Genomic DNA, 23276 nt, shown 5'->3' on the forward strand with positions numbered 1-23276 from the left:
GTTTTTTTATTAAATTCATTTTTCTAGGAAATAAAACTGGGATTTTTTTTTCAAGAATCCCTATGCACTTTGTTCTTTATATCATCTTTTTCTTTCAATTTTTAACTAAAAATTTTTTTAAATATAATTTATTGTCAAGTTAGCTAACATACACAGTGTGCTCTTGGTTTCAGGGGTAGATACCCATGATTAATCGCTTACATACAACACCCAGTGCTCATCCCAACAAGTGCCCTCCTCAATGCCCATCACCCACTTTCCCCCTCCCCTGCCACCTGCATCAACCCTCAGTTTGTTCTCTGTATGTAAGAGTCTCTTATGGGTTTGCCTCCCTCTCTGTTTGAAAGTATTTTTTCCCCGGGGCGCCTGGGTGGCTCAGTTGGTTAAGCGTCCGACTTTGGCTCAGGTCATGATCTTGCGTTCGGTGGGTTTGAGCTCCGTGTCGGGCTCTGTGCTGACAGATCAGAGCCTGGAGCCTGCCTCGGATTCTGTGTCTCCCCTCTCTGTCTCTCCCCACTCCCTCTCTCAAAAATAAACAAACATTATAAAAATTAAAAAAAAAAAGAAATATTTTTTCCCCTTCCCATCCCCCAATTATGGGGGAATGTTATGGAAGTAGCTCATTTCTTTTCTTTAAAAAAAAAATTTTTTTTTTTTTAGTGTTTATTTATTTTTGAGAGACAGAAAGAGCTTGAGCCAGGAGGTGGGGGAGCAGAGAGAGAGGGAGACACAGAGTCTAAAGCAGGCTCCAGGGTCTGGGCTGTCAGCCCAGAGCCCAACATGGGGCCTGAACCCACAAATTGTGAGATCATGACCTGAGCCGAAGTCAGACGCTTAACCGACTGAGCCACCCAGGTGCTCCTTTTTTTTTTAAAGCTCGTTCCTTTTCATAATTTGATGAGAAAATGTTTCTGTTAAAAAGAGATACTCCTAGAAATGGTGGGTTACCTTGGTTTTCATGACATAATTTAAACACTGAAGGCTTAGTAACATAGTTTAAAAAACTTACAGGTTTTAAGAATTTGTATTTTGGGGCGCCTGGGTGGCACAGTCGGTTAAGCGTCCGACTTCAGCCAGGTCACGATCTCGCGGTCCGTGAGTTCGAGCCCCGCGTCGGGCTCTGGGCTGATGGCTCAGAGCCTGGAGCCTGTTTCCGATTCTGTGTCTCCCTCTCTCTCTGCCCCTTGCCCGTTCATGCTCTGTCTCTCTCTCTGTCCCAAAAATAAATAAACGTTTAAAAAAAAAAAAAAAGAATTTGTATTTTAAGGAAAAAGAAGTTTAATATCGTAGTATGTCTGTTTTGCTTACAATACACTTTGGTCTTCAGTCACCGTATAGGATGTCTCACATCAGACTGAAGTTTCCTATCACATCAGCATATTTTGTATCTTCTGGGAAGGAAGCAAGGTCAGGACTGGGTGTGGCATAGGCTGTATGTGTATCTGGCACAGAACCAACACCAAGAGCATTGTTTTTGCCTCTTTCCCCACAATATCTGTTGTCTCATTCTTACGTTTCTCACATTTCATTATGAAAACTTTTGAACATACAGCTGAATTAGAAGCAGTTTACAGTGAGTACTTGTAACCCCCCCCGACTCTACCATTAACATTTTATTATTCTTATTTTAACATACATCTGTTTCTTCGTCAGTCCCCATCTTTTTTTTTAATGCATCTCAGTGTAGGTTGCCGACATCAGTATTCTTCCCCTAAATACTTAAGAATGCATGCACGTTATTAACTAGAATTCAGTATTTGTATAGCTTTTTCTTTTGATGTAAAATTTAGGTAAAATGCACAAAATGAAAGTATACGTTTGCTGAGTTTTCACAGACGCATGGTCCTTGCCATCTTTTCTGGTCCCAGAGCTCTAACCGTGGCTGCTGGGTTCTTTTGCTAATCATTCCTTGCCCTTTGCACGTGCTAAGTCCTGATGTACTTACTCAGAATCTAAAGAGATTCTGTTTGCTTTTGTTCAGAAGCATATACTCCATATGCCCGATTGAAATGCTGTCCCTGTCAACGTCTTGCCTGTCTCTGGGCACTGGCCCTCAGGTACTGGGGCTTAAAATGGAGACTGGAGGGCAGACACCTTGGGAAACAGATGTGTTATCTTTTTTTTTTTTTTTTTTCTTCAACATTTATTTATTTTTGGGACAGAGAGAGACAGAGCATGAACGGGGGAGGGGCAGAGAGAGAGGGAGACACAGAATCGGAAACAGGCTCCAGGCTCCGAGCCGTCAGCCCAGAGCCCGACGCGGGGCTCGAACTCACGGACCGTGAGATCGTGACCTGGCTGAAGTCGGACGCTTAACCGACTGCGCCACCCAGGCGCCCCCAGATGTGTTATTTTTGTGGGTGCTTAAGAATTTGACAAACCCCAGTGGAACAAATACAAAGTTCAAGGCACTGTGCCAGTCTCTTTCTGAGATTGTGAATGAGATTATCCCAATTCTGAAGTGGTTCCTTGTCTCCGAAGGGATGTGGACAAGTGAGTAGTGGTAGCTTAAGGCAGAGTGAAGTGCTGGAGTGTTCCATGGTTACTGCTTAGGGAAGTTATTCTTTCTCAGACAACAGAAAGGCTTGTCAGAAAAGGGGGCATTTAAATGACGCTTAGAGAGCGTGGGATGAGTGCAGCAGGAGTTCAAGCCGCAACGTAGTCAGGGCCCGGAATGTAGATCGTTGTGAGTCCCGTATGCTCAGTTGCTTGATCAGAGATGTGCCGCAGAGCCTCTTGTGCCTGGATAGTAGCTTTCATAGCCTCTGGTTCATACTCAGAGCTCCTTGCAGCTGATCTCTGCCCCGGCGGTTGGCAGAAAAATCACTCCCCAAAGAACCAGAACCTTATGGTGGATGTGTTGCCTTATATGGCAGAAGGGAATTTGCCGATGTGACTCAGCTAAGGACCTTAAGATGGGGAGAGTACCCTGGATTGTTCAGGGGGGCCCAGTATAATCACAGAGGTCCATTGGAATAAGGGGGCAGAAGGCGGGTGTCAGGGAGACGTGACCACAGAAGAAAGGCACAGAGAGAGACGGTGTCGCCAGCTTCCTGGCTGTCGGCCCTGATGCCTCCGTCAGAATTTCTGACTCTGCCCCTTGCCCTCCTCTCTGCTCTGGCTCCAGCCTGCTTCTTTGTCACTTCCTTGCTCTCCGGTCCCCAGCACCTCTTCCAGCTGTGCCTTTTATCTCCTTTCTTCACCTCCAAGCTGTTCATTCCTTTTGTGGAATGTGTCTCTGCCTCCAGCAGTAAGTTGAGACCGCTCCCCCAAATCGTTGCTGAACCCTTATCTAACCGATCCAGCACGTTAGAATCCAGGCCTTAGCTTATCTGAACTCTTGTTTTAAGTCTGCCCTCCTTGAAATTCTTCTGGCTTTGGATATGCCTCTCTTCTGGATCTTCTCATTCATTAGTGGGTCTTTCTTTCTCTCCTGTTTGCTTCCTAAATGTGATTTTTCCCCATAGTCTATCCTGGTTTTACACTTTATCGTACTTCTCGTGTTATCTTTGGTTGACTTTATGTATTGCCATGGTGTCATCTGATAATACCCTGAGCTAGCTTTATTAAGTCTTACTGTTTCTTACTGGGCTTTATAGGAATTATGTCATAGGGTTGTTGATAGGAATGTCTGATCTCTCTCAGACTCCTGTCCATTTGCCTACTTCATCTTTATCTCATAGCAGAAGAACACAGTCACTCTCAAATCTGTGACAAAAGGCCACCCCTCACTCCCCCGAGTCTTGAGAATAGAGCTGATTAGTTTGGATAGATACAGACAGAACAGAAATGTGGAAGGCAGATGATACAGCTGGATAACCCTCACATCTAAATGTATCTTCCTAAATGTCGTTTCTCTGGCCCATTTTCTGTGTTTAAAACCAATGCCATGAGGATGTGAGGGTGATCTGGCTGTGACATCGGTCAGCCCATCGATCGCCAGTGTTGATTCGGCTGATCTGGTTTTCTAGGCGGGTGTCCCCTTCCTCCCCCACTCCATGTGCGTCCCTCCCAAAGCTGTGCGCTTGGTCAGAGAGGACGACCTTCCCCAATACAGGAGGACTTTCAGTCAAGGGTATATGAATAGCTGCGCTCGCTGCTAGACCCTCCAAAGGAGCTCTCAGGGACCATTTGTAGGAGAATGTGGGGTAGTTAGCTTCCAGAACTCCAGACACGTCCAGATGAGGCGCTGCACACGGCAGTTTGCCTTTCTTTAAACAGACACACAAATACACACGGTCCCCTCCGTCCTGTAGTGCCTCCTCCTGATACGTTGTTGTTCTGTCAGTCACCCAGGAAACTGGGAGTCTCCTCTAACCCCTAACCTGTCTTCACATCTGTACCCATTTGATTTCCAGGATGTAGCAGTCTTTCCAAAATCTGCCTGCTTTGCGTTTCTACCCTCAACAGCCCTAATTTGTGTTCCCATCCTCTGTACTATGATATTAGCCTCCTTCCTGTTTCCTTTGCTGCTGTTACATCTTCCTCCAGTCCGTCACAGAACTATCCCAAATGCAGACGAGGCATTTTTTTTTTTTAATTTTTTTTTTCAACGTTTATTTATTTTTGGGACAGAGAGAGACACAGCATGAACGGGGGAAGGGCAGAGAGAGAGGGAGACACAGAATCGGAAACAGGCTCCAGGCTCTGAGCCATCAGCCCAGAGCCCGACGCGGGGCTCGAACTCACGGACCGCGAGATCGTGACCTGGCTGAAGTCGGACGCTTAACCGACTGCGCCACCCAGGCGCCCCAGACGAGGCATTTTTAAGGTGCAAATCTAGTATCATTTCTGGGCTTAAAACACATAGGAGAGAGTCTGAAAATGGCATTTTTGTCCTTTTGTGACCTAGGTCTGGCCATGTGTTTCTGGGCTCCTTTCTGGCTCCTCTCTGCCCTTCCCAGTGTGCGTTGTCTCAGACTCTGCCTTTGTTCACACAATTCCCCACCCTCCTTTGTCTGCCTGTCTCTCTGACTCAGCCTTGAACCCACCAGGTGGTCCGTGACCCCTTGGCCATGCTGTTATCAGAGCAGTAATCATAGTGAACTCTGGGTGTCCGTTTCAGTTTCTTCTGCTAGACTCAGCTGCTTGATGTCAGGAAGAAATACTTAATTCGTGTTTTTATCCCCTGGGCCTTGTACAGAGCCAGGCACGGAGTAAGTGTTCACTAATGATATATTAAAACGACAGAAGAAGATCCAAATCTGTAACACCAAGATAGTCATCAACTTACCAGCAGTTCCGCTGAACATAAATTAAAACTCATCCCAGTATCCCTTTTGGGGATCAGTTTTGGCCAGTTGCATAGAAAGATACTTTGTGTATCTGGTGACTGATTAAAGAATCTGGTTATCCCTAAGAAGTGGTAGGATTTAATTAATTAGCTCAAATAGGTTTGAATTAAGTAGATTAAATAATGGCTCAAATCAGTGGTTCTCAACCTTGGTTGCACATTAGAATCACCAAGGAAATTATTTAAAATAAACAAAACCCTGGCCCCTTTGCAGGCAATTAAGTCAGAATCTCTCAGAGAAGGACGGCATGGGATGCTGGTGTCATAATTTATAAATATACTTGGCAATCCCAGTATTCAGTTAGGGTCGAAAACCACTGGTTTAGACAAAGGTTAGAGTAAGTTATCAGAAGTGGAGGTTAAGGGAAATTAGGATGAAATGAGATTAACTATAAACTTTTTAAATTTTATATAATCATAAAATGGGAGAGTCACTGGAATGGATCTTAGATAGATCTATGTAGAGGCTGTACTGTAGTTGCTTTTTTTTTTTTAATTAAGATCTGATTGAAAATTTATTGGTGGCCAGAAATTTCCTGTTTCCTTAGGCAATCTGATCTATTTCCAGGTGTCATATGATTAACAGTGTCTTATTATATTGACTTGTAACTGACTTTTTTGTGACTCTGCACATTATTCCTAATTCTGCCCTCTGGAGCAACTCAAATATCCCTGTTCCACAGGACCTCTAAATATGTGAAAACCATTCTCTTGCTTCCATAAAGTGATTTCTTATGTAGTTTAACATCCCTGGTTATTTCAGCCTTTATTCATCTGACATGAAAAGTAAGCTCCATGAGAGGTTAAGAAGCCACTTAGTAAGTTTTGGAGCACAGTTTGAAATATGCACTTGGGGTTGAGGAACAAGGTTGGGATAGAAGACAGAGTGATCTGTTCATTCTAGCTGAAACACTTAGGTCTGTTGTGTGCCATGCAGTGGGAGAGACAGGATAAAACAAGTAGATATTCTGTGTCCTGATAGTGCCTAGGGCGTCACTGAAAATGGACACCAAGAAAGGCTGAGGACGCAACAAAGGGAAACCTACATTAAAGTTCATCATAATTTTTGAAATCATTAGAGGAGACTAAGAACCAAGATATACAGAGGGAAGCGAGGTGGTGAAGGAGGCAAAGTAAATAAAGAGCTTCAAGAACATTCCAGAGGCCAACAGTGTCCTCTGTAACAGATGTTGTGGGTGAGAACCGTTTTAATGGTATGGCAGGGCAGAAACCATGTTGCTTTTATTCACATAAATTTGCATAGAACTGCGAGGAAATCCTTAAGATCTCCAGAAGACAAAGGGGGAAAACAATAGGAATGAAAAGTTCAAAAGAACTGTAAATACAAACATACGGAAAATAAGCCCAGTATTCAAAAGGTGGAAATTAAAAATACAGTCTAAATTTAAAACAACTTAAACACGCAATGTTTATAGACTTCTGTGTCTGGCCATGCTGGAGTGACGGGGGTGGGGGTGGGGGGGTGGGAGTGGGGTAGATTTACGGTCTTGCCCGTACAACAGCAACAACAATAAAGAGACAGACAAAATACACGAAACAGTCGGTCTATCTGGATATCAGATGACAAAGGACACTCATCCTTGGGAGATGGAAAAGCAACGAGGTAAGCCTTCTGATTGCCCAGTTTATTGCCTTTGAGAGGGTTTCCAGTTTCCAGTAGAGGAAGGAGGAGCTGAGGTGGAGTCCAGCAGACTTCCTGAGCCAAGGACGGAGCTGAGAATCTGGGGAGAGCAAAGCAGCTGTAGTTCATAGGACAGACCAGCAGAGAGGAGAGGTCTGCAGAGGGCCTCCCACAAGGACTCGAGAGCACAGAGCAGCACATGTGTGAGGAAACTCCCCAAGGACAGGGAAGGAATCCTCTAAAGGGTTGGAGGGAATAGTCCTGATATTTGCATGGGGAATACTGTTCCTACGGGCTGGGCTGGAAAACTCCTGTAATTCCTGGAGCATTAGGAATGGAGCTATTTATGTAAAGCACTGAAAGGAAAAATAACTCTACTTAGAATTCTATATTCAGCAAAAATACATTTCAACCACAAAGACAAGACCACCAACAGAATGGGAGAAACTATTTGGAAATTATACATCTGATAAGGGTTTAATATACACAGAATACGTAAACATATTTGTGTATGTATACATGCTCATATGTAGAATGTACAAAGAACTACAACTCACAAACTTAACTAATTTAAAAATGGGCAAAGGACTTGAAAAGACACTTGTCCGATGGCCACTAAGTACGTGAAAATAATGCATATCAAAACTACAATGAAATATCACTTCAAACCAACTAGGATTGCTGTAATAATCTAAAAAATGGAATAACAAGTTTTGGCAAGCGTGGGGAAACTGGAACCTTGGATGTTGCTGGTGTGACTGAAAGGACGCTACTACTGTGGAAAAGTTTTGTGGGTCCTCAGGGAGCTCAGCACACAATTACCATATGACCCAACAATTCTGCTCCTAGCTACAGACCCGAAGGGATTGAAAGCAGGGACTCAAGCAGGTACTTGTACACCAGTGTTCACAGCAGCACCATTCACAAGACCCACTAGATGGAAACAACCCAAGGGTCCATCAACAGACGATGGGGTAAACAACATGGTCTGTCCATACACTGGAATATTACCTGGCCATTATAAGGAGTGAAGGTCTGATTCATGCCACAGCATGGATGAACCTTGAAGACATTATGCTGAGTCAAGTAAGCTAGACACAAAAGGACAGATATTGTATGAATCTATTTATATGATTATCTAGAATTGGTAAATTCAGAGAGACAGTAGGTTATCAGAGTCTGAGGAATAGGGAGTTTGCTTAATGTTTCAGAGTTTCCATTGGGTGATTAGAAAGTTTAGAATTCTTAGTGAGGGTTGTACAATATTGTGAATGTAATTAATGCCACTGAATTGTACACTTAGCAATAATAAGCAAATTTTGTTAATTTTTTTACTAGAATTTTAAAGATGAATAATGTAATTACCAAAAACCATTGTGATTGTGTACTTTGAGTGGATGAATTGTATGGTATGTGAATTATGTCTCAGTAAAGCTGTTTTGAAAAAAAAAAAAAAAAGCAAAATGAAGACATTCTCAGATTTAAAAAGCTGAAAGAATTTATTACCAGCAGACCCACATTGCAGGAAATGTTAAAAGATGTCCTTCAGGGAGAAAGGAAATGAAACCAAATGGAAATCTGGATCTACTGGAAAGAATGAAAAGCACTGGCAATGGTAACTACGTAGGTAAATATATAATATTTTTTCCTTACTGTTTACGTGACTTTAAAAGATAATTGACCGTGTATTAGATTTCTAGTGCTGTGTAACAGATTATCTCAGACTTGGTAGCTTCAAACAGCACCCATGTACTAGCTCACAGTTCTGTAGGTGGAAGTCTGACACACTCTGGCTGGGTTTTCTGCTCCGGTATCCCAACAGCTGCTGTCAAGGTGTTGGCTGGCCTGGGTTCTCATTTGGAGGCTCTGATTGTCGGCAGAACGCGGTTACTTGTGACTGCACGCTGTCCTAGGACTGGCTGTCGGCTGGGTGCTGCTCGTAGCTCCCTGAGGCCGCCCACACTCCTTGCTGTGTGGCAGTCTCCACCTGCAGGCCAGTAGTGTCCCATCCCAGGGTTCTTGTGCTTCCAATCTCTGACTTCCCTCCTGTGATCAGCTGGAGAAAACGCTTGTTTTCTTATCTGTAAAGTAAGGATATTAGATCGAGGCGGGTTTTGTTTTTTGGTTTGTTTTTCTCAAAAAAGAGAATTTGTAGCAGTAGAACCATATAAATTGCAAATGAAATTTTGCGTGGAACTCTAGAGACTAAGGGGAAAAACTGCAATTGACATAGCTCTTTTCTTCCTGCTCCCGGGAATTTCAGCACTGTAGATGTGTTTTTGGACTATCTCTGATGTTCCTCTTTGTGTGGTGGGTGTTTGCATTATACTCAGCCAAGTATGAGGGAGTCTAGGTTGATGGTTTATGAAACCTCCCCATGATAGCAAACCTTCCTCATGTTTCTTTCTTTTTTCTACCTTCTCCTCCTCAGGATCTTCATTACTGAAAAAAGCCTCATCAAGAACAAGGAGGGCATGGAGACCAAGTTGTTAACGGCCCGGTCCCATGTAAGTTGGGCTGCCTTCTTTGTTTTCCAACTGAGAACCCCTTTCTGCTTGAGTTTTGGAGTCCTTTGACTAGGAACTTGAGAAATTATATCTTGGACACTCTTCTCTGGGAGACTGGCACTATTTTGTTTGCTTGTTTGTAGATGTAGTTTTATTTCCTTCCATGTAAAAGAAATAGAGGTTTAGCAGTGATGTGGGCGGGAGCCAACTGGGTGATATTGAGGATTCTGACAACATGCTTTCATCCACACTGGGGATGAAGGCCACAGCATGCTTCCTCCCCACAAAATGATGTGGGAACTGGGAGTGTTCGTGCCTGGTGGGTCTCTCTGGCCCTGGTTGTCCTAGATGTGGAGCTGGCTACGTGATGCCTCCCTGGGGAGCTCCTGTCGGAAGGAGCTCAGGCACAAGTTATGTACTTATCCAGGGGTGACCACAGCCAGGGCATGAGGAGCTTGGGGGATGGAACCTCTGGGAGCTTCCAGGGTGGGAGACGGGGCCCCTGGTGCCTCATTCAGCTTCCTCCCCTGGAGCGTCCTACACATACTATCTCTGCGTATGTGGAAAATCCCACCGAGGAGTGCTGTGGGTTTTGCTTTCACTGTGCTACATATTTTGAAGGAGTTAGGAAAACTAGTAATATTTACCCAGATGTTTACCGTTTTTGTTCTTCATCCTTCATTCCTGGGATTTAAAGTTTCTCTCTGTCAATATTTCCCTTTTGCTTAAAGAACTACTTTTAGCGTGTCTTTTAGAGCAGCAGGTTTGCTGGGGACAAATTCTTTTACTTCACTTGAGAGTATATTTTGCGTCATTCCCGAAAGGTATTTTCACTGGATATTCTGGCTTGACAGTTCTTGCAGCTTTTATTTTTTTTATTTTTAAAAAAATTTTTTTTTTTCAACGTTTATTTATTTTGGGACAGAGAGAGACAGAGCATGAACGGGGGAGGGGCAGAGAGAGAGGGAGACACAGAATCGGAAACAGACTCCAGGCTCCGAGCCATCAGCCCAGAGCCCGACGCGGGGCTCGAACTCACAGACCGCGAGATCGTGACCTGGCTGAAGTCGGACGCTTAACCGACTGCGCCACCCAGGCGCCCCAGTTCTTGCAGCTTTTAAAAAGCTATTATTCCACGGTCTTCTGACCTTCATGGTTCTTGAGGAGATATCCTCCTTCAAGTAGGTGTTGTTTCTCTGTGTAGTCAGCATTTCTTTTTAATGTAGCTAATAAAGGCCTTGCTTCTGTGTCTATTGTTTCTTTGTCAAATCTTCATTTAAAAAAAATGCCTACCATGGAGGCGCCTGGGTGGCTCAGTCGGTTGAGCATCTGACTTCAGCTCAGGTCATGATCTTGCAGTTCGTGAGTTCGAGCCCCACGTTGGGCTCTGTGCTAACAGCATAGAGCCTGGAGCCTGCTTCGAATTCTGTGTCTCCCTCTCTGTCTGCTCCTCCCCAGCTCATGCTCTGTCTCTCTCTCTCTACTTCAAAAATAAAATAAAAATAAATAAAAAATTAAAAAAAATGCCTACCTCCCAATGTTTAGGAAAAATGTTTTGGATAATTATTTTAGATCAGAAAACATGGTGAGTTTGGTCTCTGAAGCATGAAGTTATACTTGAACTGAAGACTGCTGTGTCCCTCTTTTTTCTGCCCTGAATTGGGTTCTTTATTTCACGTAATATAAATGTAGATTAACTTTTGGTGTCCGATGCTCCTTGCTGTAGGTGTCATAACAGAGTTGATTTAAATACAAGTTCTGACAATTTCTAAACCTAGAGCATAACATGGAACTGGATTTTAGACAGTAGGTATCTAATAGCCATTCCTGTTAGGACTTGATCAGAATCCGGAATAAATACTACTCACTTCTGGAATGAATTCTGGCCCATTCTCTTTCCCTACCCCAGTGCTGTCTGCCTAAGTCTCTTTCTGTCTGTACTCAGGAAGGAAGGGCGGAAATATACATCTGGCTTGATACAGATTTGTTCCATGTTGTAGGCACTGGTGACCTTCAAGGATGTACTTGTGAACTTCACCAGGGAGGAGTGGAAGCTGCTGGATACTGCCCAGCAGATCATGTACAAAGATGTGATGCTGGAGAACTATAAGAACCTGGTTTCCTTGGGTAAGACTAAGTTGTATTCTCGGAGCTATCCCCCTGTGAGGATTTTGGTTCTTCATTGATCAAAAGGTATGGAGATCGTCAAGCACATACATCAGAGTATGAGCTTGGGGCCAGGGATGTGATTTCCTTGGGGCAGAGAAGAGGGCTTTTGTACTCACTTCTACTTTTGTGTTTGTGTGTGGGATATATATATATGTATATGTATATGTGTGTGTGTGTGTATATATATATGTGTGTGTATATATATATATATATATATATATATATATATATATGTAGCCTCCCCTTGTCTACTTTTGAGAGTCCCCCCGGGACTAAGAAGGGATTGGGGTTGGGGCTGAATCTGGGATGCTCTTTGTGTCCAGGACAGAGCTTCCCAACCCTTGCCCAATTCTTTATCTTTCACCATGCACAGGGCATCAGCTTCCCAAACCAGATGTGATCCTCCGGTTGGAGAAAGGGGAAGAGCCGTGGCTGGTGGAGAGAGGGACTCACCGGGAGACCCACCCAGGTGAGGACCAGTCAAGAGGTGTTGCAGGTCATGGCCCGGAGGAGCATGAGGGGCTGGACTCCCTGGGCATAGTGGTCACTGGTTCTCATTTCCGAGGAGAAGACTGAGTTTATTTACCTTCTGTTTCCCCATGACCAGTCTTTCTGTAGTCTTGCCACATGTCATTTGCATCAGAGACAAACGTGTACTCTTCATGAAAATTATCTTTCTGTTCACGTACTTGGTTTCAGCCCTGTTGGTCTTGCTTTCCTGGTTCTTACGCCAATTCTAGTGTCGCCATGCTCTCATTTGTCACACAGTCTCCTCTTTCATCCTCACCTGTCTTTTCCCTTTCCTGTGGCCCCTTCCCATGGCCTCGTGCTGTGGGGCTTGGTCACTGGCCACTCTTCTGAGTGTGCTGAGGGGCTTGCCAGTTCTGCTGGCTGAACTCCTTTTTCTCCAGAACTGCTGCTCCCAAAACACATCTTTCTTACTGTACTCCAGCTCTTTATTTTGTATTTTCTCAATTCTTACTTTTAATTCTTTTAATTAATTTTTTACTTTAAAGATTTTTTTTTAAATTTTTTTTTTCAACATTTATTTATTTTTGGGACAGAGAGAGACACAGCATGAACGGGGGAGGGGCAGAGAGAGAGGGAGACACAGAATCGGAAGCAGGCTCCAGGCTCCGAGCCGTCAGCCCAGAGCCCGACGCGGGGCTCGAACTCACGGACCGCGAGATCGTGACCTGGCTGAAGTCGGACGCTTAACCGACTGCGCCACCCAGGCGCCCCTTAAAGATTTTTTTAATGTTTATTCATTTTTGAGAGAGAGACAGAGAGAGCGCGCGCGCACGTGAGCGGGGAGGGTCAGAGAGAGAGGGAGACACAGAATGCGAAGCAGGCTCCAGCCTCTGAGCTGTCAGCACAGAGCCTGACGCGGGGCTCAAACCCACAGACTGTGAGATCGTGACCTGAGCTGAAGTTGGACGCTTAACCGACTGAGCCACCTGGCTACCCCTAAGTGTACTTTTAAATATCATAAACTGTTTTTTAGTTTTCTTACATTTGGTCTTGTAGGTGACTGTCTCAAATTTCTGCCTCAAAGGCGAGTCCTTTAATACAGTGTTAGAACTTGATCATGCAGTTGCTTTGGGGCCGTGGGAAGAAAGATTGTCCTCTGTTTTCTTTTCATTTCTCTATTATTTCCTTTATTTTTTTCATCCACGTCTTCATTCATTTATAAGCTTTCCCAGGTGTCTCTTGACTGCTATCTAAAACTAACTGACTAGATCAGCAGTTTAGATTTTTATTGAGAATTTGCTGTCAAAAGAAATACTGAAACTCCATGTGCTTAAACACATGGAATTTAAGGGAATCTACCAGGCTATGTGAGCTTCATAATCAAAGTGGAAAGAAAGTACAATGAGTGGTGGCTTTAAAAATACAAATGATGAGATGATGAATGGATGCTACATATTTTAAATATAACTCACTAGAGTATTGTGTTACGTAATATATGACAAGTTTTAGGATTTTAATGAAGGGAAGAATCACATGTATGTGTTCAAACATGCCACTCACAGCTGTTCCCCATTGGTACCCAGCCCCCAGTCTGCATCACACATGTTCATTTTAGAATTTTCCAGTTGGCATTTGTGGTTTGAAAAACTTCTCTGTGGGATTTTGATGCCCTGGAAGGAGGGGAGGGGAGAATAAGGGTGGTGTGTTTCTTATCAGAAATCATGGCTGCACGCATGCACGTGTGCACACGCGCACACACACACGTGCACACGCACACGCACACACACACGTACATAATGGGCTATTTATTCAGCCTTAAAAAGGAAGGAAATTCTGCGAACTACATCATGGATCATCTTTGAGGATGTTATGTTAAGTGAAGCCAGACATAAAAAGATAAATAATATGATTAGTTTACATGAGGTTACTTAAAGTAGTCGAAATCATAAAGACAGAAAGTGTGATGGTGCCTGCCAGGTGCTGGTGGGATGGGAGAAGGGGCTTCCTGTTTAAGAGGCACTGAGTTTTGATTCCACAGAGGAGATGACACAAGGGGATGTCTGTACAACCATGCAAATGTATGTCATACCTGAGCTGTACCCTTAAAAATGGTTAAGATGGTAAATTTTATGTCATGTGTATTTTACCACGAGAAAAGAAAAGTCAGGGTGAGGGAGAAGCTAGTAACTAACAAAGTAGTGACTGAAAACGGAGACTGGTGGGGGTTCCACAAAGAAGGCGGTTAGGGGCCTGGCACAGGGATTATCAGCAGGCCTGTTAGTTCCTGGCGCTGCGAAGATAAAGTTCCACAAACTGGTAGTTTACACAAGCGTGCTTTCTCAGAGCTCAAGGTCAGAAGTCTGAAATCAAGGTGTCAGCAGGGCCACACGCCCTCTGGCGCCTGGAGGACAGGATCCTTCCTTGCCTCGTGAGGCTCTGGTAGTCTCAGGTGTTCCTTGGCTTGTAGACACATCATTCCAATCAGCCTCTGCCTTCATGTCTGTCTTCTCTGTATGTCTGTCTCTGTATCTCCTCTCCTTTTTTTTTTTTTAAGTGTATTTATTTTGAGAGAGAGGGAGAGTGAGAGAATCTCAAGCAGGCTCTGTGCTATCAGCACAGATCCCAACTGAGCCACCCAGGCCCCCTCTTCTCTCCTTGTAAGGACACCAGTCTCTGGATTAGGGGCACACCCTGCTCCAGTACTACTTCATTTTAACTGCACGTGCAGTGATCCTGTTTCCAAGTCAAGTTGCGTTCTGAGATACGGGCACATATCTTATTTGGGGCACACAGTTCAACCCGTACACCAGATAAGAGTAGAATATTACCTCACTTGTGTAGGGAGAGATGGTACTTTGTAAACAGTGTTTTTGGGTGGGGGGAGCCTCGCTGGCTCAGTCGGTAGAGCATGTGACTGTTGATCTAGAGGTTGTGAGTCCGAGCCCCGTGTTAGGCATAGAGATTACTTAAGGGGCGCCTGGGTGGTTTAGTCAGTTGAGCGTCCAACTTGATTTCGGCTCAGGTCATGATCCCAGGGTCATGGGATCAAGCCCTGTGTTGGGCTCTGTGTCAAATGTGAAGCCTGCTTAATGTTCTCTCTCTCCACCATTTCTTTAATGGTGTTTCTTTTCTAGGTTAAGAACCAACATTTTACCTAAAAGGCATTGAGAAACAGGCTTTTAACTAGGGTAAATAATGTGCAGTAATACAAGTACAAACAAAAGGGCAGAAAAACCCAGGAGAATATGAGTTAGGGGCCAGGTTGTGAGTTAGTGTCCTGTGGTGTGAGTCCTATCAGTTGTTAAGTCTTGATGTCTCCAAACAAAGGAATCAGGATGTAAGACCAGAATAATGTTGTTGTTGTTGTTGTTGTTTTAGTGTTTTTTTTATTTTTGACAGAGGGAGAGAGAGAGAGAGCATGAGCGGGGAGGGGCAGAGAGAGAGGGAGACACAGAGTCTGAAGCAGGCTCCAGGCTCTGAGCTGTCAGCACAGAGCCCGACTCGGGGCTCGAACTCACGAGCCGTGAGATCATGACCTGAGCCGAAGTCGGACGCTCAACCGACTGAGCCACCCAGGCGCCCCCTTTTTTTTTAAGACCAGAATAGTGTAAATAATGATTACTGTGGTATTGCTTTGACCACACGTGTGTCAGGGTCTGTGATGAACTCATACCGTACAGTACTTAATGACAATCTTACGCCACAGTTCACTGTCGCTCCTTGGATTACAGATAAGCAAAGTGATGTTTGAAAAGTTTAACAACTTGTCTGAATTCACCACTAGTAGTGTTACAGCTTAGAATCAGAGCCTGTGGCTGGATAATGTGTGTACAGTTGCTTTTCCAGCCTGTTGCTTGGCCTTTCTGAGGTTCTTGGTGCCAGACGTCTGGACATTATCGTGTCGCACTGTGTTGGTGTCAGGAACAGGCACTCCCTGGCATAAGGCTGAACTCGTGGTTTAGGAATGTGAAATTGCAGTGTGAAGAAGGCATGTCAGGGGAAGGGCCTGGCAACAAGTAGACATGTTAGGTTCTTACATCATTAATAGTTTAGATCATGGGAGTGCCATAAGGGATTTCCCGTATTGCCACCCAGCACTGAATATCCTGATCCCGTGTGTCCTGCCCAGTCCTGTGGCTTCCCCTTGGCCTCACTGCTTCTCTTCTGTGCTGCACAGTCCAGCACCCTTCCTGTTTGCTGCTCTCCTCTTTGCTTTCTTACTAGGAAGGCAGCTGTATAAGCAGCTCGTGCAGCCTCCATACTTCACATCCCACTGTTTGGACCTTAATGGTTTTTTAGTTACACGAAGGTTCCTCATTTCTTTCAGATTTGGACACTGCGGTTGAAATTAAATCATCAGTGTCCAGTGAGAGCATTTCTAAAGATAAACAATCCTATGGCATTAAAATGGAAGGAATCCCAAAGAACGATCTCTGGTATTTGTCATTAGAAGAAGTCTGGAAGTGTGAAGACCAGTTGGACAAGTATCAGGAAAATCAGGAGAGACATTTGAGGCAAGTGGCATTCACCCAAAAGAAAGCACTTAATCAGGAGAGAGTCTGTGAAAACAGTAAATATGGGGGAAATTGTCTTCTTCCTGCTCAACTAGTGCTGAGGGAGTATTTCCACAAACATGACTCACATACTAAAAGTTTAAAACATAATTTAGTTTTTAGTGGTCATCAGGAAAGCTATGCAAGTAATAGTAGTGAATGTGGTCAAACCTTCTGTCAAAATATTCATCTTATTCAGTTTGCAAGAACTCAACCAGGAGATAAGTCTTACAAATGCCCCGATACTGTCAACTCTCTTACCGGTGGTACATCCCTTGGTGTATCGAAGGGCATACATAGGGAGAAACCATATGAATGTAAGGAGTGTGGAAAATTCTTTAGCTGGCGTTCTAATCTTACCAGGCACCGGCTTATTCATACTGGAGAAAAACCCTATGAATGTAAAGAGTGTGGAAAGTCTTTCAGCCGGAGTTCTCACCTCATTGGACATCAGAAGACTCACACTGGTGAGGAACCCTATGAATGTAAAGAGTGTGGAAAGTCCTTCAGCTGGTTCTCTCACCTTGTGACCCACCAGAGAACTCACACAGGAGACAAGCTGTACACGTGCAGCCAGTGTGGGAAGTCATTTGTTCACAGCTCCAGGCTCATTAGGCACCAGAGAACTCATACTGGAGAGAAACCTTATGAATGTCCTGAGTGTGGGAAGTCTTTCAGACAGAGCACACATCTCATTCTGCATCAGAGAACTCATGTCAGAGTGAGGCCCTACGAATGTAACGAGTGTGGGAAGTCATATAGCCAGAGGTCTCACCTTGTGGTGCACCACAGGACTCACACAGGACTGAAGCCCTTTGAGTGTAAAGACTGTGGAAAATGCTTCAGTAGAAGCTCTCACCTTTTCTCCCATCAGAGGACGCACACTGGAGAGAAACCATATGAATGCCACGACTGTGGGAAGTCCTTCAGCCAGAGTTCTGCCCTCATCGTGCATCAGAGAATTCATACTGGAGAGAAGCCATATGAATGCTGCCAGTGTGGGAAAGCCTTCATTCGGAAGAACGACCTTATTAAGCATCAGAGGGTTCATGTTGGGGAAGAGACCTATAAATGTAATCAGTGTGGGATTATCTTCAGCCAGAACTCTCCGTTGATAGTACATCAAATAGCCCACACTGGAGAGCAGTTCTTAACTTGTAACCAATGTGGGACAGCGCTTGTTAATAGCCCTAACCTTATTCGATATCAGACAAATCATATTAGAGAGAATACTTATTAATATTACGAATGTGGAAAGTTCTTTACAAAGAGCAATAACTTGGTTTTACATTAGAAACTCCTTCTGGAGGGAAGCAGTGTAGATGTAATCTGTGCAGAAATGCTTTCAATCTTGTCACTACCCTTTTGTGCACTAGAGAATTGGTCCTAGAAGGAGAAATAACCTACAGATTTCATTGTAGTACAAAAACACATCAGCTTTTCTTTCCACAAGTTCCTATAAAAGCAGTTGTCCTTGGAGCATTCTTGACCGAGCCTTAAAATGCTAGAATCTGAGAAGGAACCATTAAGTAGGTGGGAGATTATCCAGCTTCATTGCCTTCTTCAAAAAGATGTCAGTCAGAATGCTACTTCAGAAAGATAAGTCAATGAGAGTTCCTATTGCAAAGAATAAAAAATTGATAGTTATTGTAAAAAAGTGGAAAATAATATTCCAGTGAAATAACCTGCCATATTTTTACTTGATTGTCCTTCTGGGACAGTTAGTAGTGTCTACTCTTTTATGTGTCTGATATAAACCACATTTTGGTTAGCAGGGAAAATGCTTATAATGTAAAGCTGAAAAAGAACACATTTACTAGTAATGGTGCTTATTTTAAGTATATTTGCATGTGAGCAAGAATCGAAAAACTCTGGATAATGAACAGAATCGATTTGTTAGGTGATGGGATTGAGTGAGTTTTATAGTTTATTCCATGTTACTCCAATAATTATTTGAAGATATTTTTAAACATTAAAAAGGATATCCAGTTTCTCTATTCTATCATCAAGGATGCTTAAGGACCACCTGCTGGCAAGTTTCCTATTCTACGTTGTTTGGGTCATGGAGTTGTGCTCTTTGAGACCGTGTGCTGAAGGCTCCTGGGAATTTAAACACAGGGTTTCTTTGGACTTTGAGACCTAGAAGATTAGGTGTTTGAGCACATGAGGGAGGGTCCCCTTTGAGTGGGAGCAGGTACCTGGGCCATTCTTAGAGCAGCTATGCTCATGAAATAAACAGCACTGCTCAAAGCCACCCTCCTTCCAAGGTAGTCTTTTATCTTTATAAAGGAAACTTAGTGGCTAAGTGCACAAGCTTGAGCTACACTACCCAAGTTGAAATTCCACCTCTGTCCTTAACTTGCTGGGTGAACTTGGGCATGCTGCCTAACATCGGTGCCTCTTCTGTAAATTAGGGACATTACTTACCTTGTAGGACTGTGGTGAGTATTAACTGAGTAAACATATAAACAGCTTAGAATAGTGCCTGACGTATATTAAGTGCTTTATTGTTGTTAGCTGTGGTAGCTGGTGTCACTGTTGTTGCCCCACCTCTGGTGTGCGTCATTGAATTAAACCTGCTTGCCATCGAGCAAGAGCTCCTGGAGCTCTCACTTCCTTCCCAGCCACGTTTCCTTCTTACCTACATCAGCACTTCTCAACCTGAGGAAATCACTACCCGTAGTGGGTGTAACGACTCACTTCTGAGGATCAGTAAACAACTTTTAATATTGTATGCAAAATCATCTCGTTTGTACAGAAGTTTTCTCTTCTAGGGAGAGAAGCCTGATCTTCAGATTCTGTGGTAAGTTCATGACCCAAAAAAGATTCAGAAAGAGAACCTGTTTTAACTCTCTGTTTCATTCTATAAATGGATCTCTGTGAAGGACTAGCCATTATTTGCCATTTTCTAGCAAACAAAATATATTTTAGATGCTTAATGATTGATTGTTGAGTGATAAGTATTTTTGAGACCAGGAGGACAAAGATCTTGATGTCTCTCTCCCAGGAAAAATCTAGAAATGACTGTCAAGAGTCACGAGACTTCACAAGGAGCAGGAGACCATCTAACATGTAATCTTCGTTCCAATTTTAGTATATGTGCTGCTGAAGCGAGCACCTAATGTGTAATCTTCATTGTACAGTTGAGATCAAGTGAGTTGGCACTGGTCTCACATTTTGAGTGAAGTCAGACCAAGAACTAGATCCTGGGTTCTCAATTAGTGCTGCGTTCTTCAGTGCATATATGTATCATTCGCATGTATAATGTACTCCTATCAGAAATCGTTTTCATGGTAAGCAGTGGTTCTTAATGGGAGTCGAAGAGTAGTCCCTTAACCGGGCCTCTTAGAGTTTCTGATAACCTATGGCTCAATTTTCCTCAACTGTATAATGGAGTTATTTCTAGTATCTACCTCAGAGGGTTGTTGTGTGGATTAAGTGAGATAATGTGTATAAAGTATTTAAAACAGTGCCTGGCCCACAAGTACTAAATGTGTTAGCTACTACTACTGTTATTAACACACCAAGGAATGTAGGAAGAGAGAAATGTCTATGGATGGTCACTAAAACATTACTTACGATAGTGCAAACTTTGCAATATAGAAATGTATAATAGCAGAATGGTTATAGTGTATCCGTGTCATGGAGTATTACACAGACATTAAAATTAATGCAAACTGTTGACAAGAAAAATGTTGATGTTGTCATGTGTTTTGAAAAAAGCATGATGAATAGTTGTTAATATGGAGTAAACTGAAATGTATAAAAATAAATCAATTGTAAATAACTGAAATGAATCTTGCTTAAAACTCTTAAGGAAATTTGTCAAAAGATTAAGAGCAGTTAACTTTCTTTTTTTTCTTTATTCTTGTTTTGTTTTGTAGTTTTCTATTTTTTCCCAAAGTCTCTTCAACAAATACAAATTACTTTTATATTACAGTTTCTTCAGTAAAGGAATTTTTTCTCTTCCAAAGTTTTTGTCTACAAATAAGCTGCTAGAACCTTAGCCATGGAACTTGGCAGCAGATAAACCAGTGGTTGGCTGGGGATGGGAGAGTGACTGACAGCAGACGGGACCCCAAGGGAACCATTAGGGATGATCTGTATCTTGACTGGTGGTGGTTCCATGACTGTACTTGTCTGTTAAACTCATCAGAGTATACATTTTAAGTGGGTCCAGTTTGTTGTATGCAAATTTTATCTCAATAAAATTGACTTTTTCAAAATACTCAGCAAACCAGGAATTTCTGGGAAATCAGAGAAAATCTGCAGCTCCAAGTGACACATAGTAACAGTAGTAGTAGTTGCTGATTTTTGTAGCTCATCTTCATTTATAGACAGCTTGATACAAGGTAGCCAAGCTAAGCCCTTTCATACAATAGATTACTTCTGTCTATAACCCTGTGAGTGACATACTATTGCCCCTATGGTTAAGGGAACTAGAGGTTGGCAATTTAGGTAGTCTGTCCCCATTTACATAGCTAGTAAATGGTGAAGTTTCATATGAAAAATAACTGGTAAGTGTGTGGCAGATCTCAAACAAGACAATGTCTGGCACTTTGTAGAGGATCTTAACAAAATTAGCCAGTTCAATATAAAAAATACACAGTACCATTGTTATTTATCTCCTTCAGAGACAAATTCACTCAGACCTCACTCAGTGTCCTCTGTCTCCCCCTATGTTATCATTGTGTCATATCTTAAAATGATGCAGGGACTGAGTGGCAATTAGGATGTAAAGGGAAGAAAGTAAATTACTGTTAAATGCCACAAGTGGTGGCATATAAGTTACATGCCCCGTCTCGCTTAATCCTCACATGAATTCTGTTCGTGTGTGCTACCTACTTCTGTTTTGAGTTCACAGCGACTTGCCCCAAGTTGCAGAGTAAGTGGAGGAAGACCCAGGGTTCAAGCGCAGATCACTTTGGCTCCGGCACGTGGTGTTTCCACTACCACCTGCCGACTCCACATCTGGTTAAGGATCCTGGCACTATCCTAAGGGTAAGGGGAAACCACAGGAATTTTAAGAGAGGTCCCGATATAATCAGTCACCATTGTTACAGGCACATAATGATTTGGAAAGTATTGTCTTTTTTTTTAAATTTTACGTTTATTTTGAGAGAAAGAGGAAGAGAGAGAAACCAAAAGAGAGAATCCCAAGCTGATAGCACAGCTCAAACCCACGAACCGTGGGATCATGACCTGAGCCGAAATTAAGAGTGGGAGCTTAACCGACGGAGCCACCCAGGTGCCCCGAGAAAGTATTAACATTCATCCATGAATTAAGCACACACTGATTAATCTGTGCATTACCATTCCTGAAAGGCAAGATGGTGAAAATGTTTGGTTTAGTTAACTTAGCCCTTAAATAACTGGGAAGCTGACCATGTGCCCAGTGTCTCAGCAGCTGGTGAACGGGAATTAGAATTGGTTGAAAGAAATGGTGTGTAAACAGCTGTTGGTTGAGGTTCGCAAGTTACTCCGACAATGAGATCGATTTAGGAGACAGATGGCAAGGCAACAGAGGTGCCATAGATTTGTGGCGTCAGGTTGGAAAGGCCAGCTGCTTTTCACTGCACACAGTAGAAATTCATCTTTCACTTATTTTTAGTGACAAAGTTCTATCACAGACCTGCGGGAAATGATTAGATGTAGGGTGTATTACCTTACAAATGAGCTCTACCCTGACTACCTTTTATGGATTGAATTTTGTGTTCCCAAAATTCGTGTGTTGAGGTCATCCCCCATTACCAGAACGTGACCTTACTTGAAGAAAGGGTCTTCACAGAGGTAATCAAGTTCAATAAGTCATTCGTGCAGGCTCTAATCCAGTATCAGTGGTATATAATAGGCAGAGGCCTGTAACAGATGCTTCCCTCACACCCCTCGGAAGGAACCAGCCCTACCAACAGCCTGAGTTTGGACCTCTAGCCTCCAGAACTGTGAGATACATTTCTGTTGCTGAAGCCCACACTCTGGTAGTTTGTTACAGCTGACCTAGGAAACTAAGACACTGCTTTACCTAAAGTTGCAGCCACCCCTCTGGCACTGGTAGTCCCCTTTATCCTCTTCTTTTCATTTTTCAGTAGTATTTCTTATCTGTCAATCATCTGTCTTCCCTTGCCAAAATGAATGCTTCCCAAAGGATCTGTCTTAATTACTGATATAGCCTCTGGCCTAATACAGTGGCTAGCTCATTGTAGTCATTCAATAAATATTTGTTGAATGACTGGAAGAAATAAACATGCATCCACTGAATCTAGAAAGGGGAATGCCATAAACTTATGGCCAACCAGCACCTAAACGTACAGAGCTTTTGTAGCAAAGAGGAACGGGAGAGGACAGTTACTGGACGGTGAAGCAACAGTGCTTGCCACGTAGAAATAACATCCTAATAGATACCACAATTTATTACAGAGGGTTTTACTTGGAACTTGGTCACTGAAGCCTAAAAGGTGCACGCAAGACCAAAGGAATAAAAATAACAGACCGTTTTAAAGAACAACAGCCAAAGGTTTCGACCTACCTACTACTGAACAAGTGGTATATACTTACTATAATGACGGGGTAACAACACGGGGTGCCCCGGCATAGTGTTGGCCAGGAGTCAGCAAACAATGGGCATAGACCAAATCTGGCCT

General features: G+C 43.2%; 1 protein-coding gene across 1 annotated transcript in view; it reads left to right on the forward strand.

The window, feature by feature from the left end:
- Positions 1-20432, forward strand: part of ZNF10 (zinc finger protein 10) — a 66302-nt gene extending 45870 nt beyond the window's left edge. Inside the window, exons 7-11 of the mRNA XM_032595354.1 lie at positions 1982-2057; positions 9320-9442; positions 11443-11569; positions 11985-12080; positions 16410-20432. Of these exons, the coding sequence (XP_032451245.1) occupies positions 1982-2057; positions 9320-9442; positions 11443-11569; positions 11985-12080; positions 16410-17875 (1888 nt within the window). The 3' untranslated portion in view covers positions 17876-20432. The remainder of the gene's footprint in view (positions 1-1981; positions 2058-9319; positions 9443-11442; positions 11570-11984; positions 12081-16409) is intronic.
- Positions 20433-23276: the final 2844 nt, after the last annotated feature.

The sequence above is a fragment of the Lynx canadensis genome, chromosome D3, assembly GCF_007474595.2.
Source record: "Lynx canadensis isolate LIC74 chromosome D3, mLynCan4.pri.v2, whole genome shotgun sequence".
In the NCBI taxonomy this organism is placed as follows: domain Eukaryota; kingdom Metazoa; phylum Chordata; class Mammalia; order Carnivora; family Felidae; genus Lynx; species Lynx canadensis.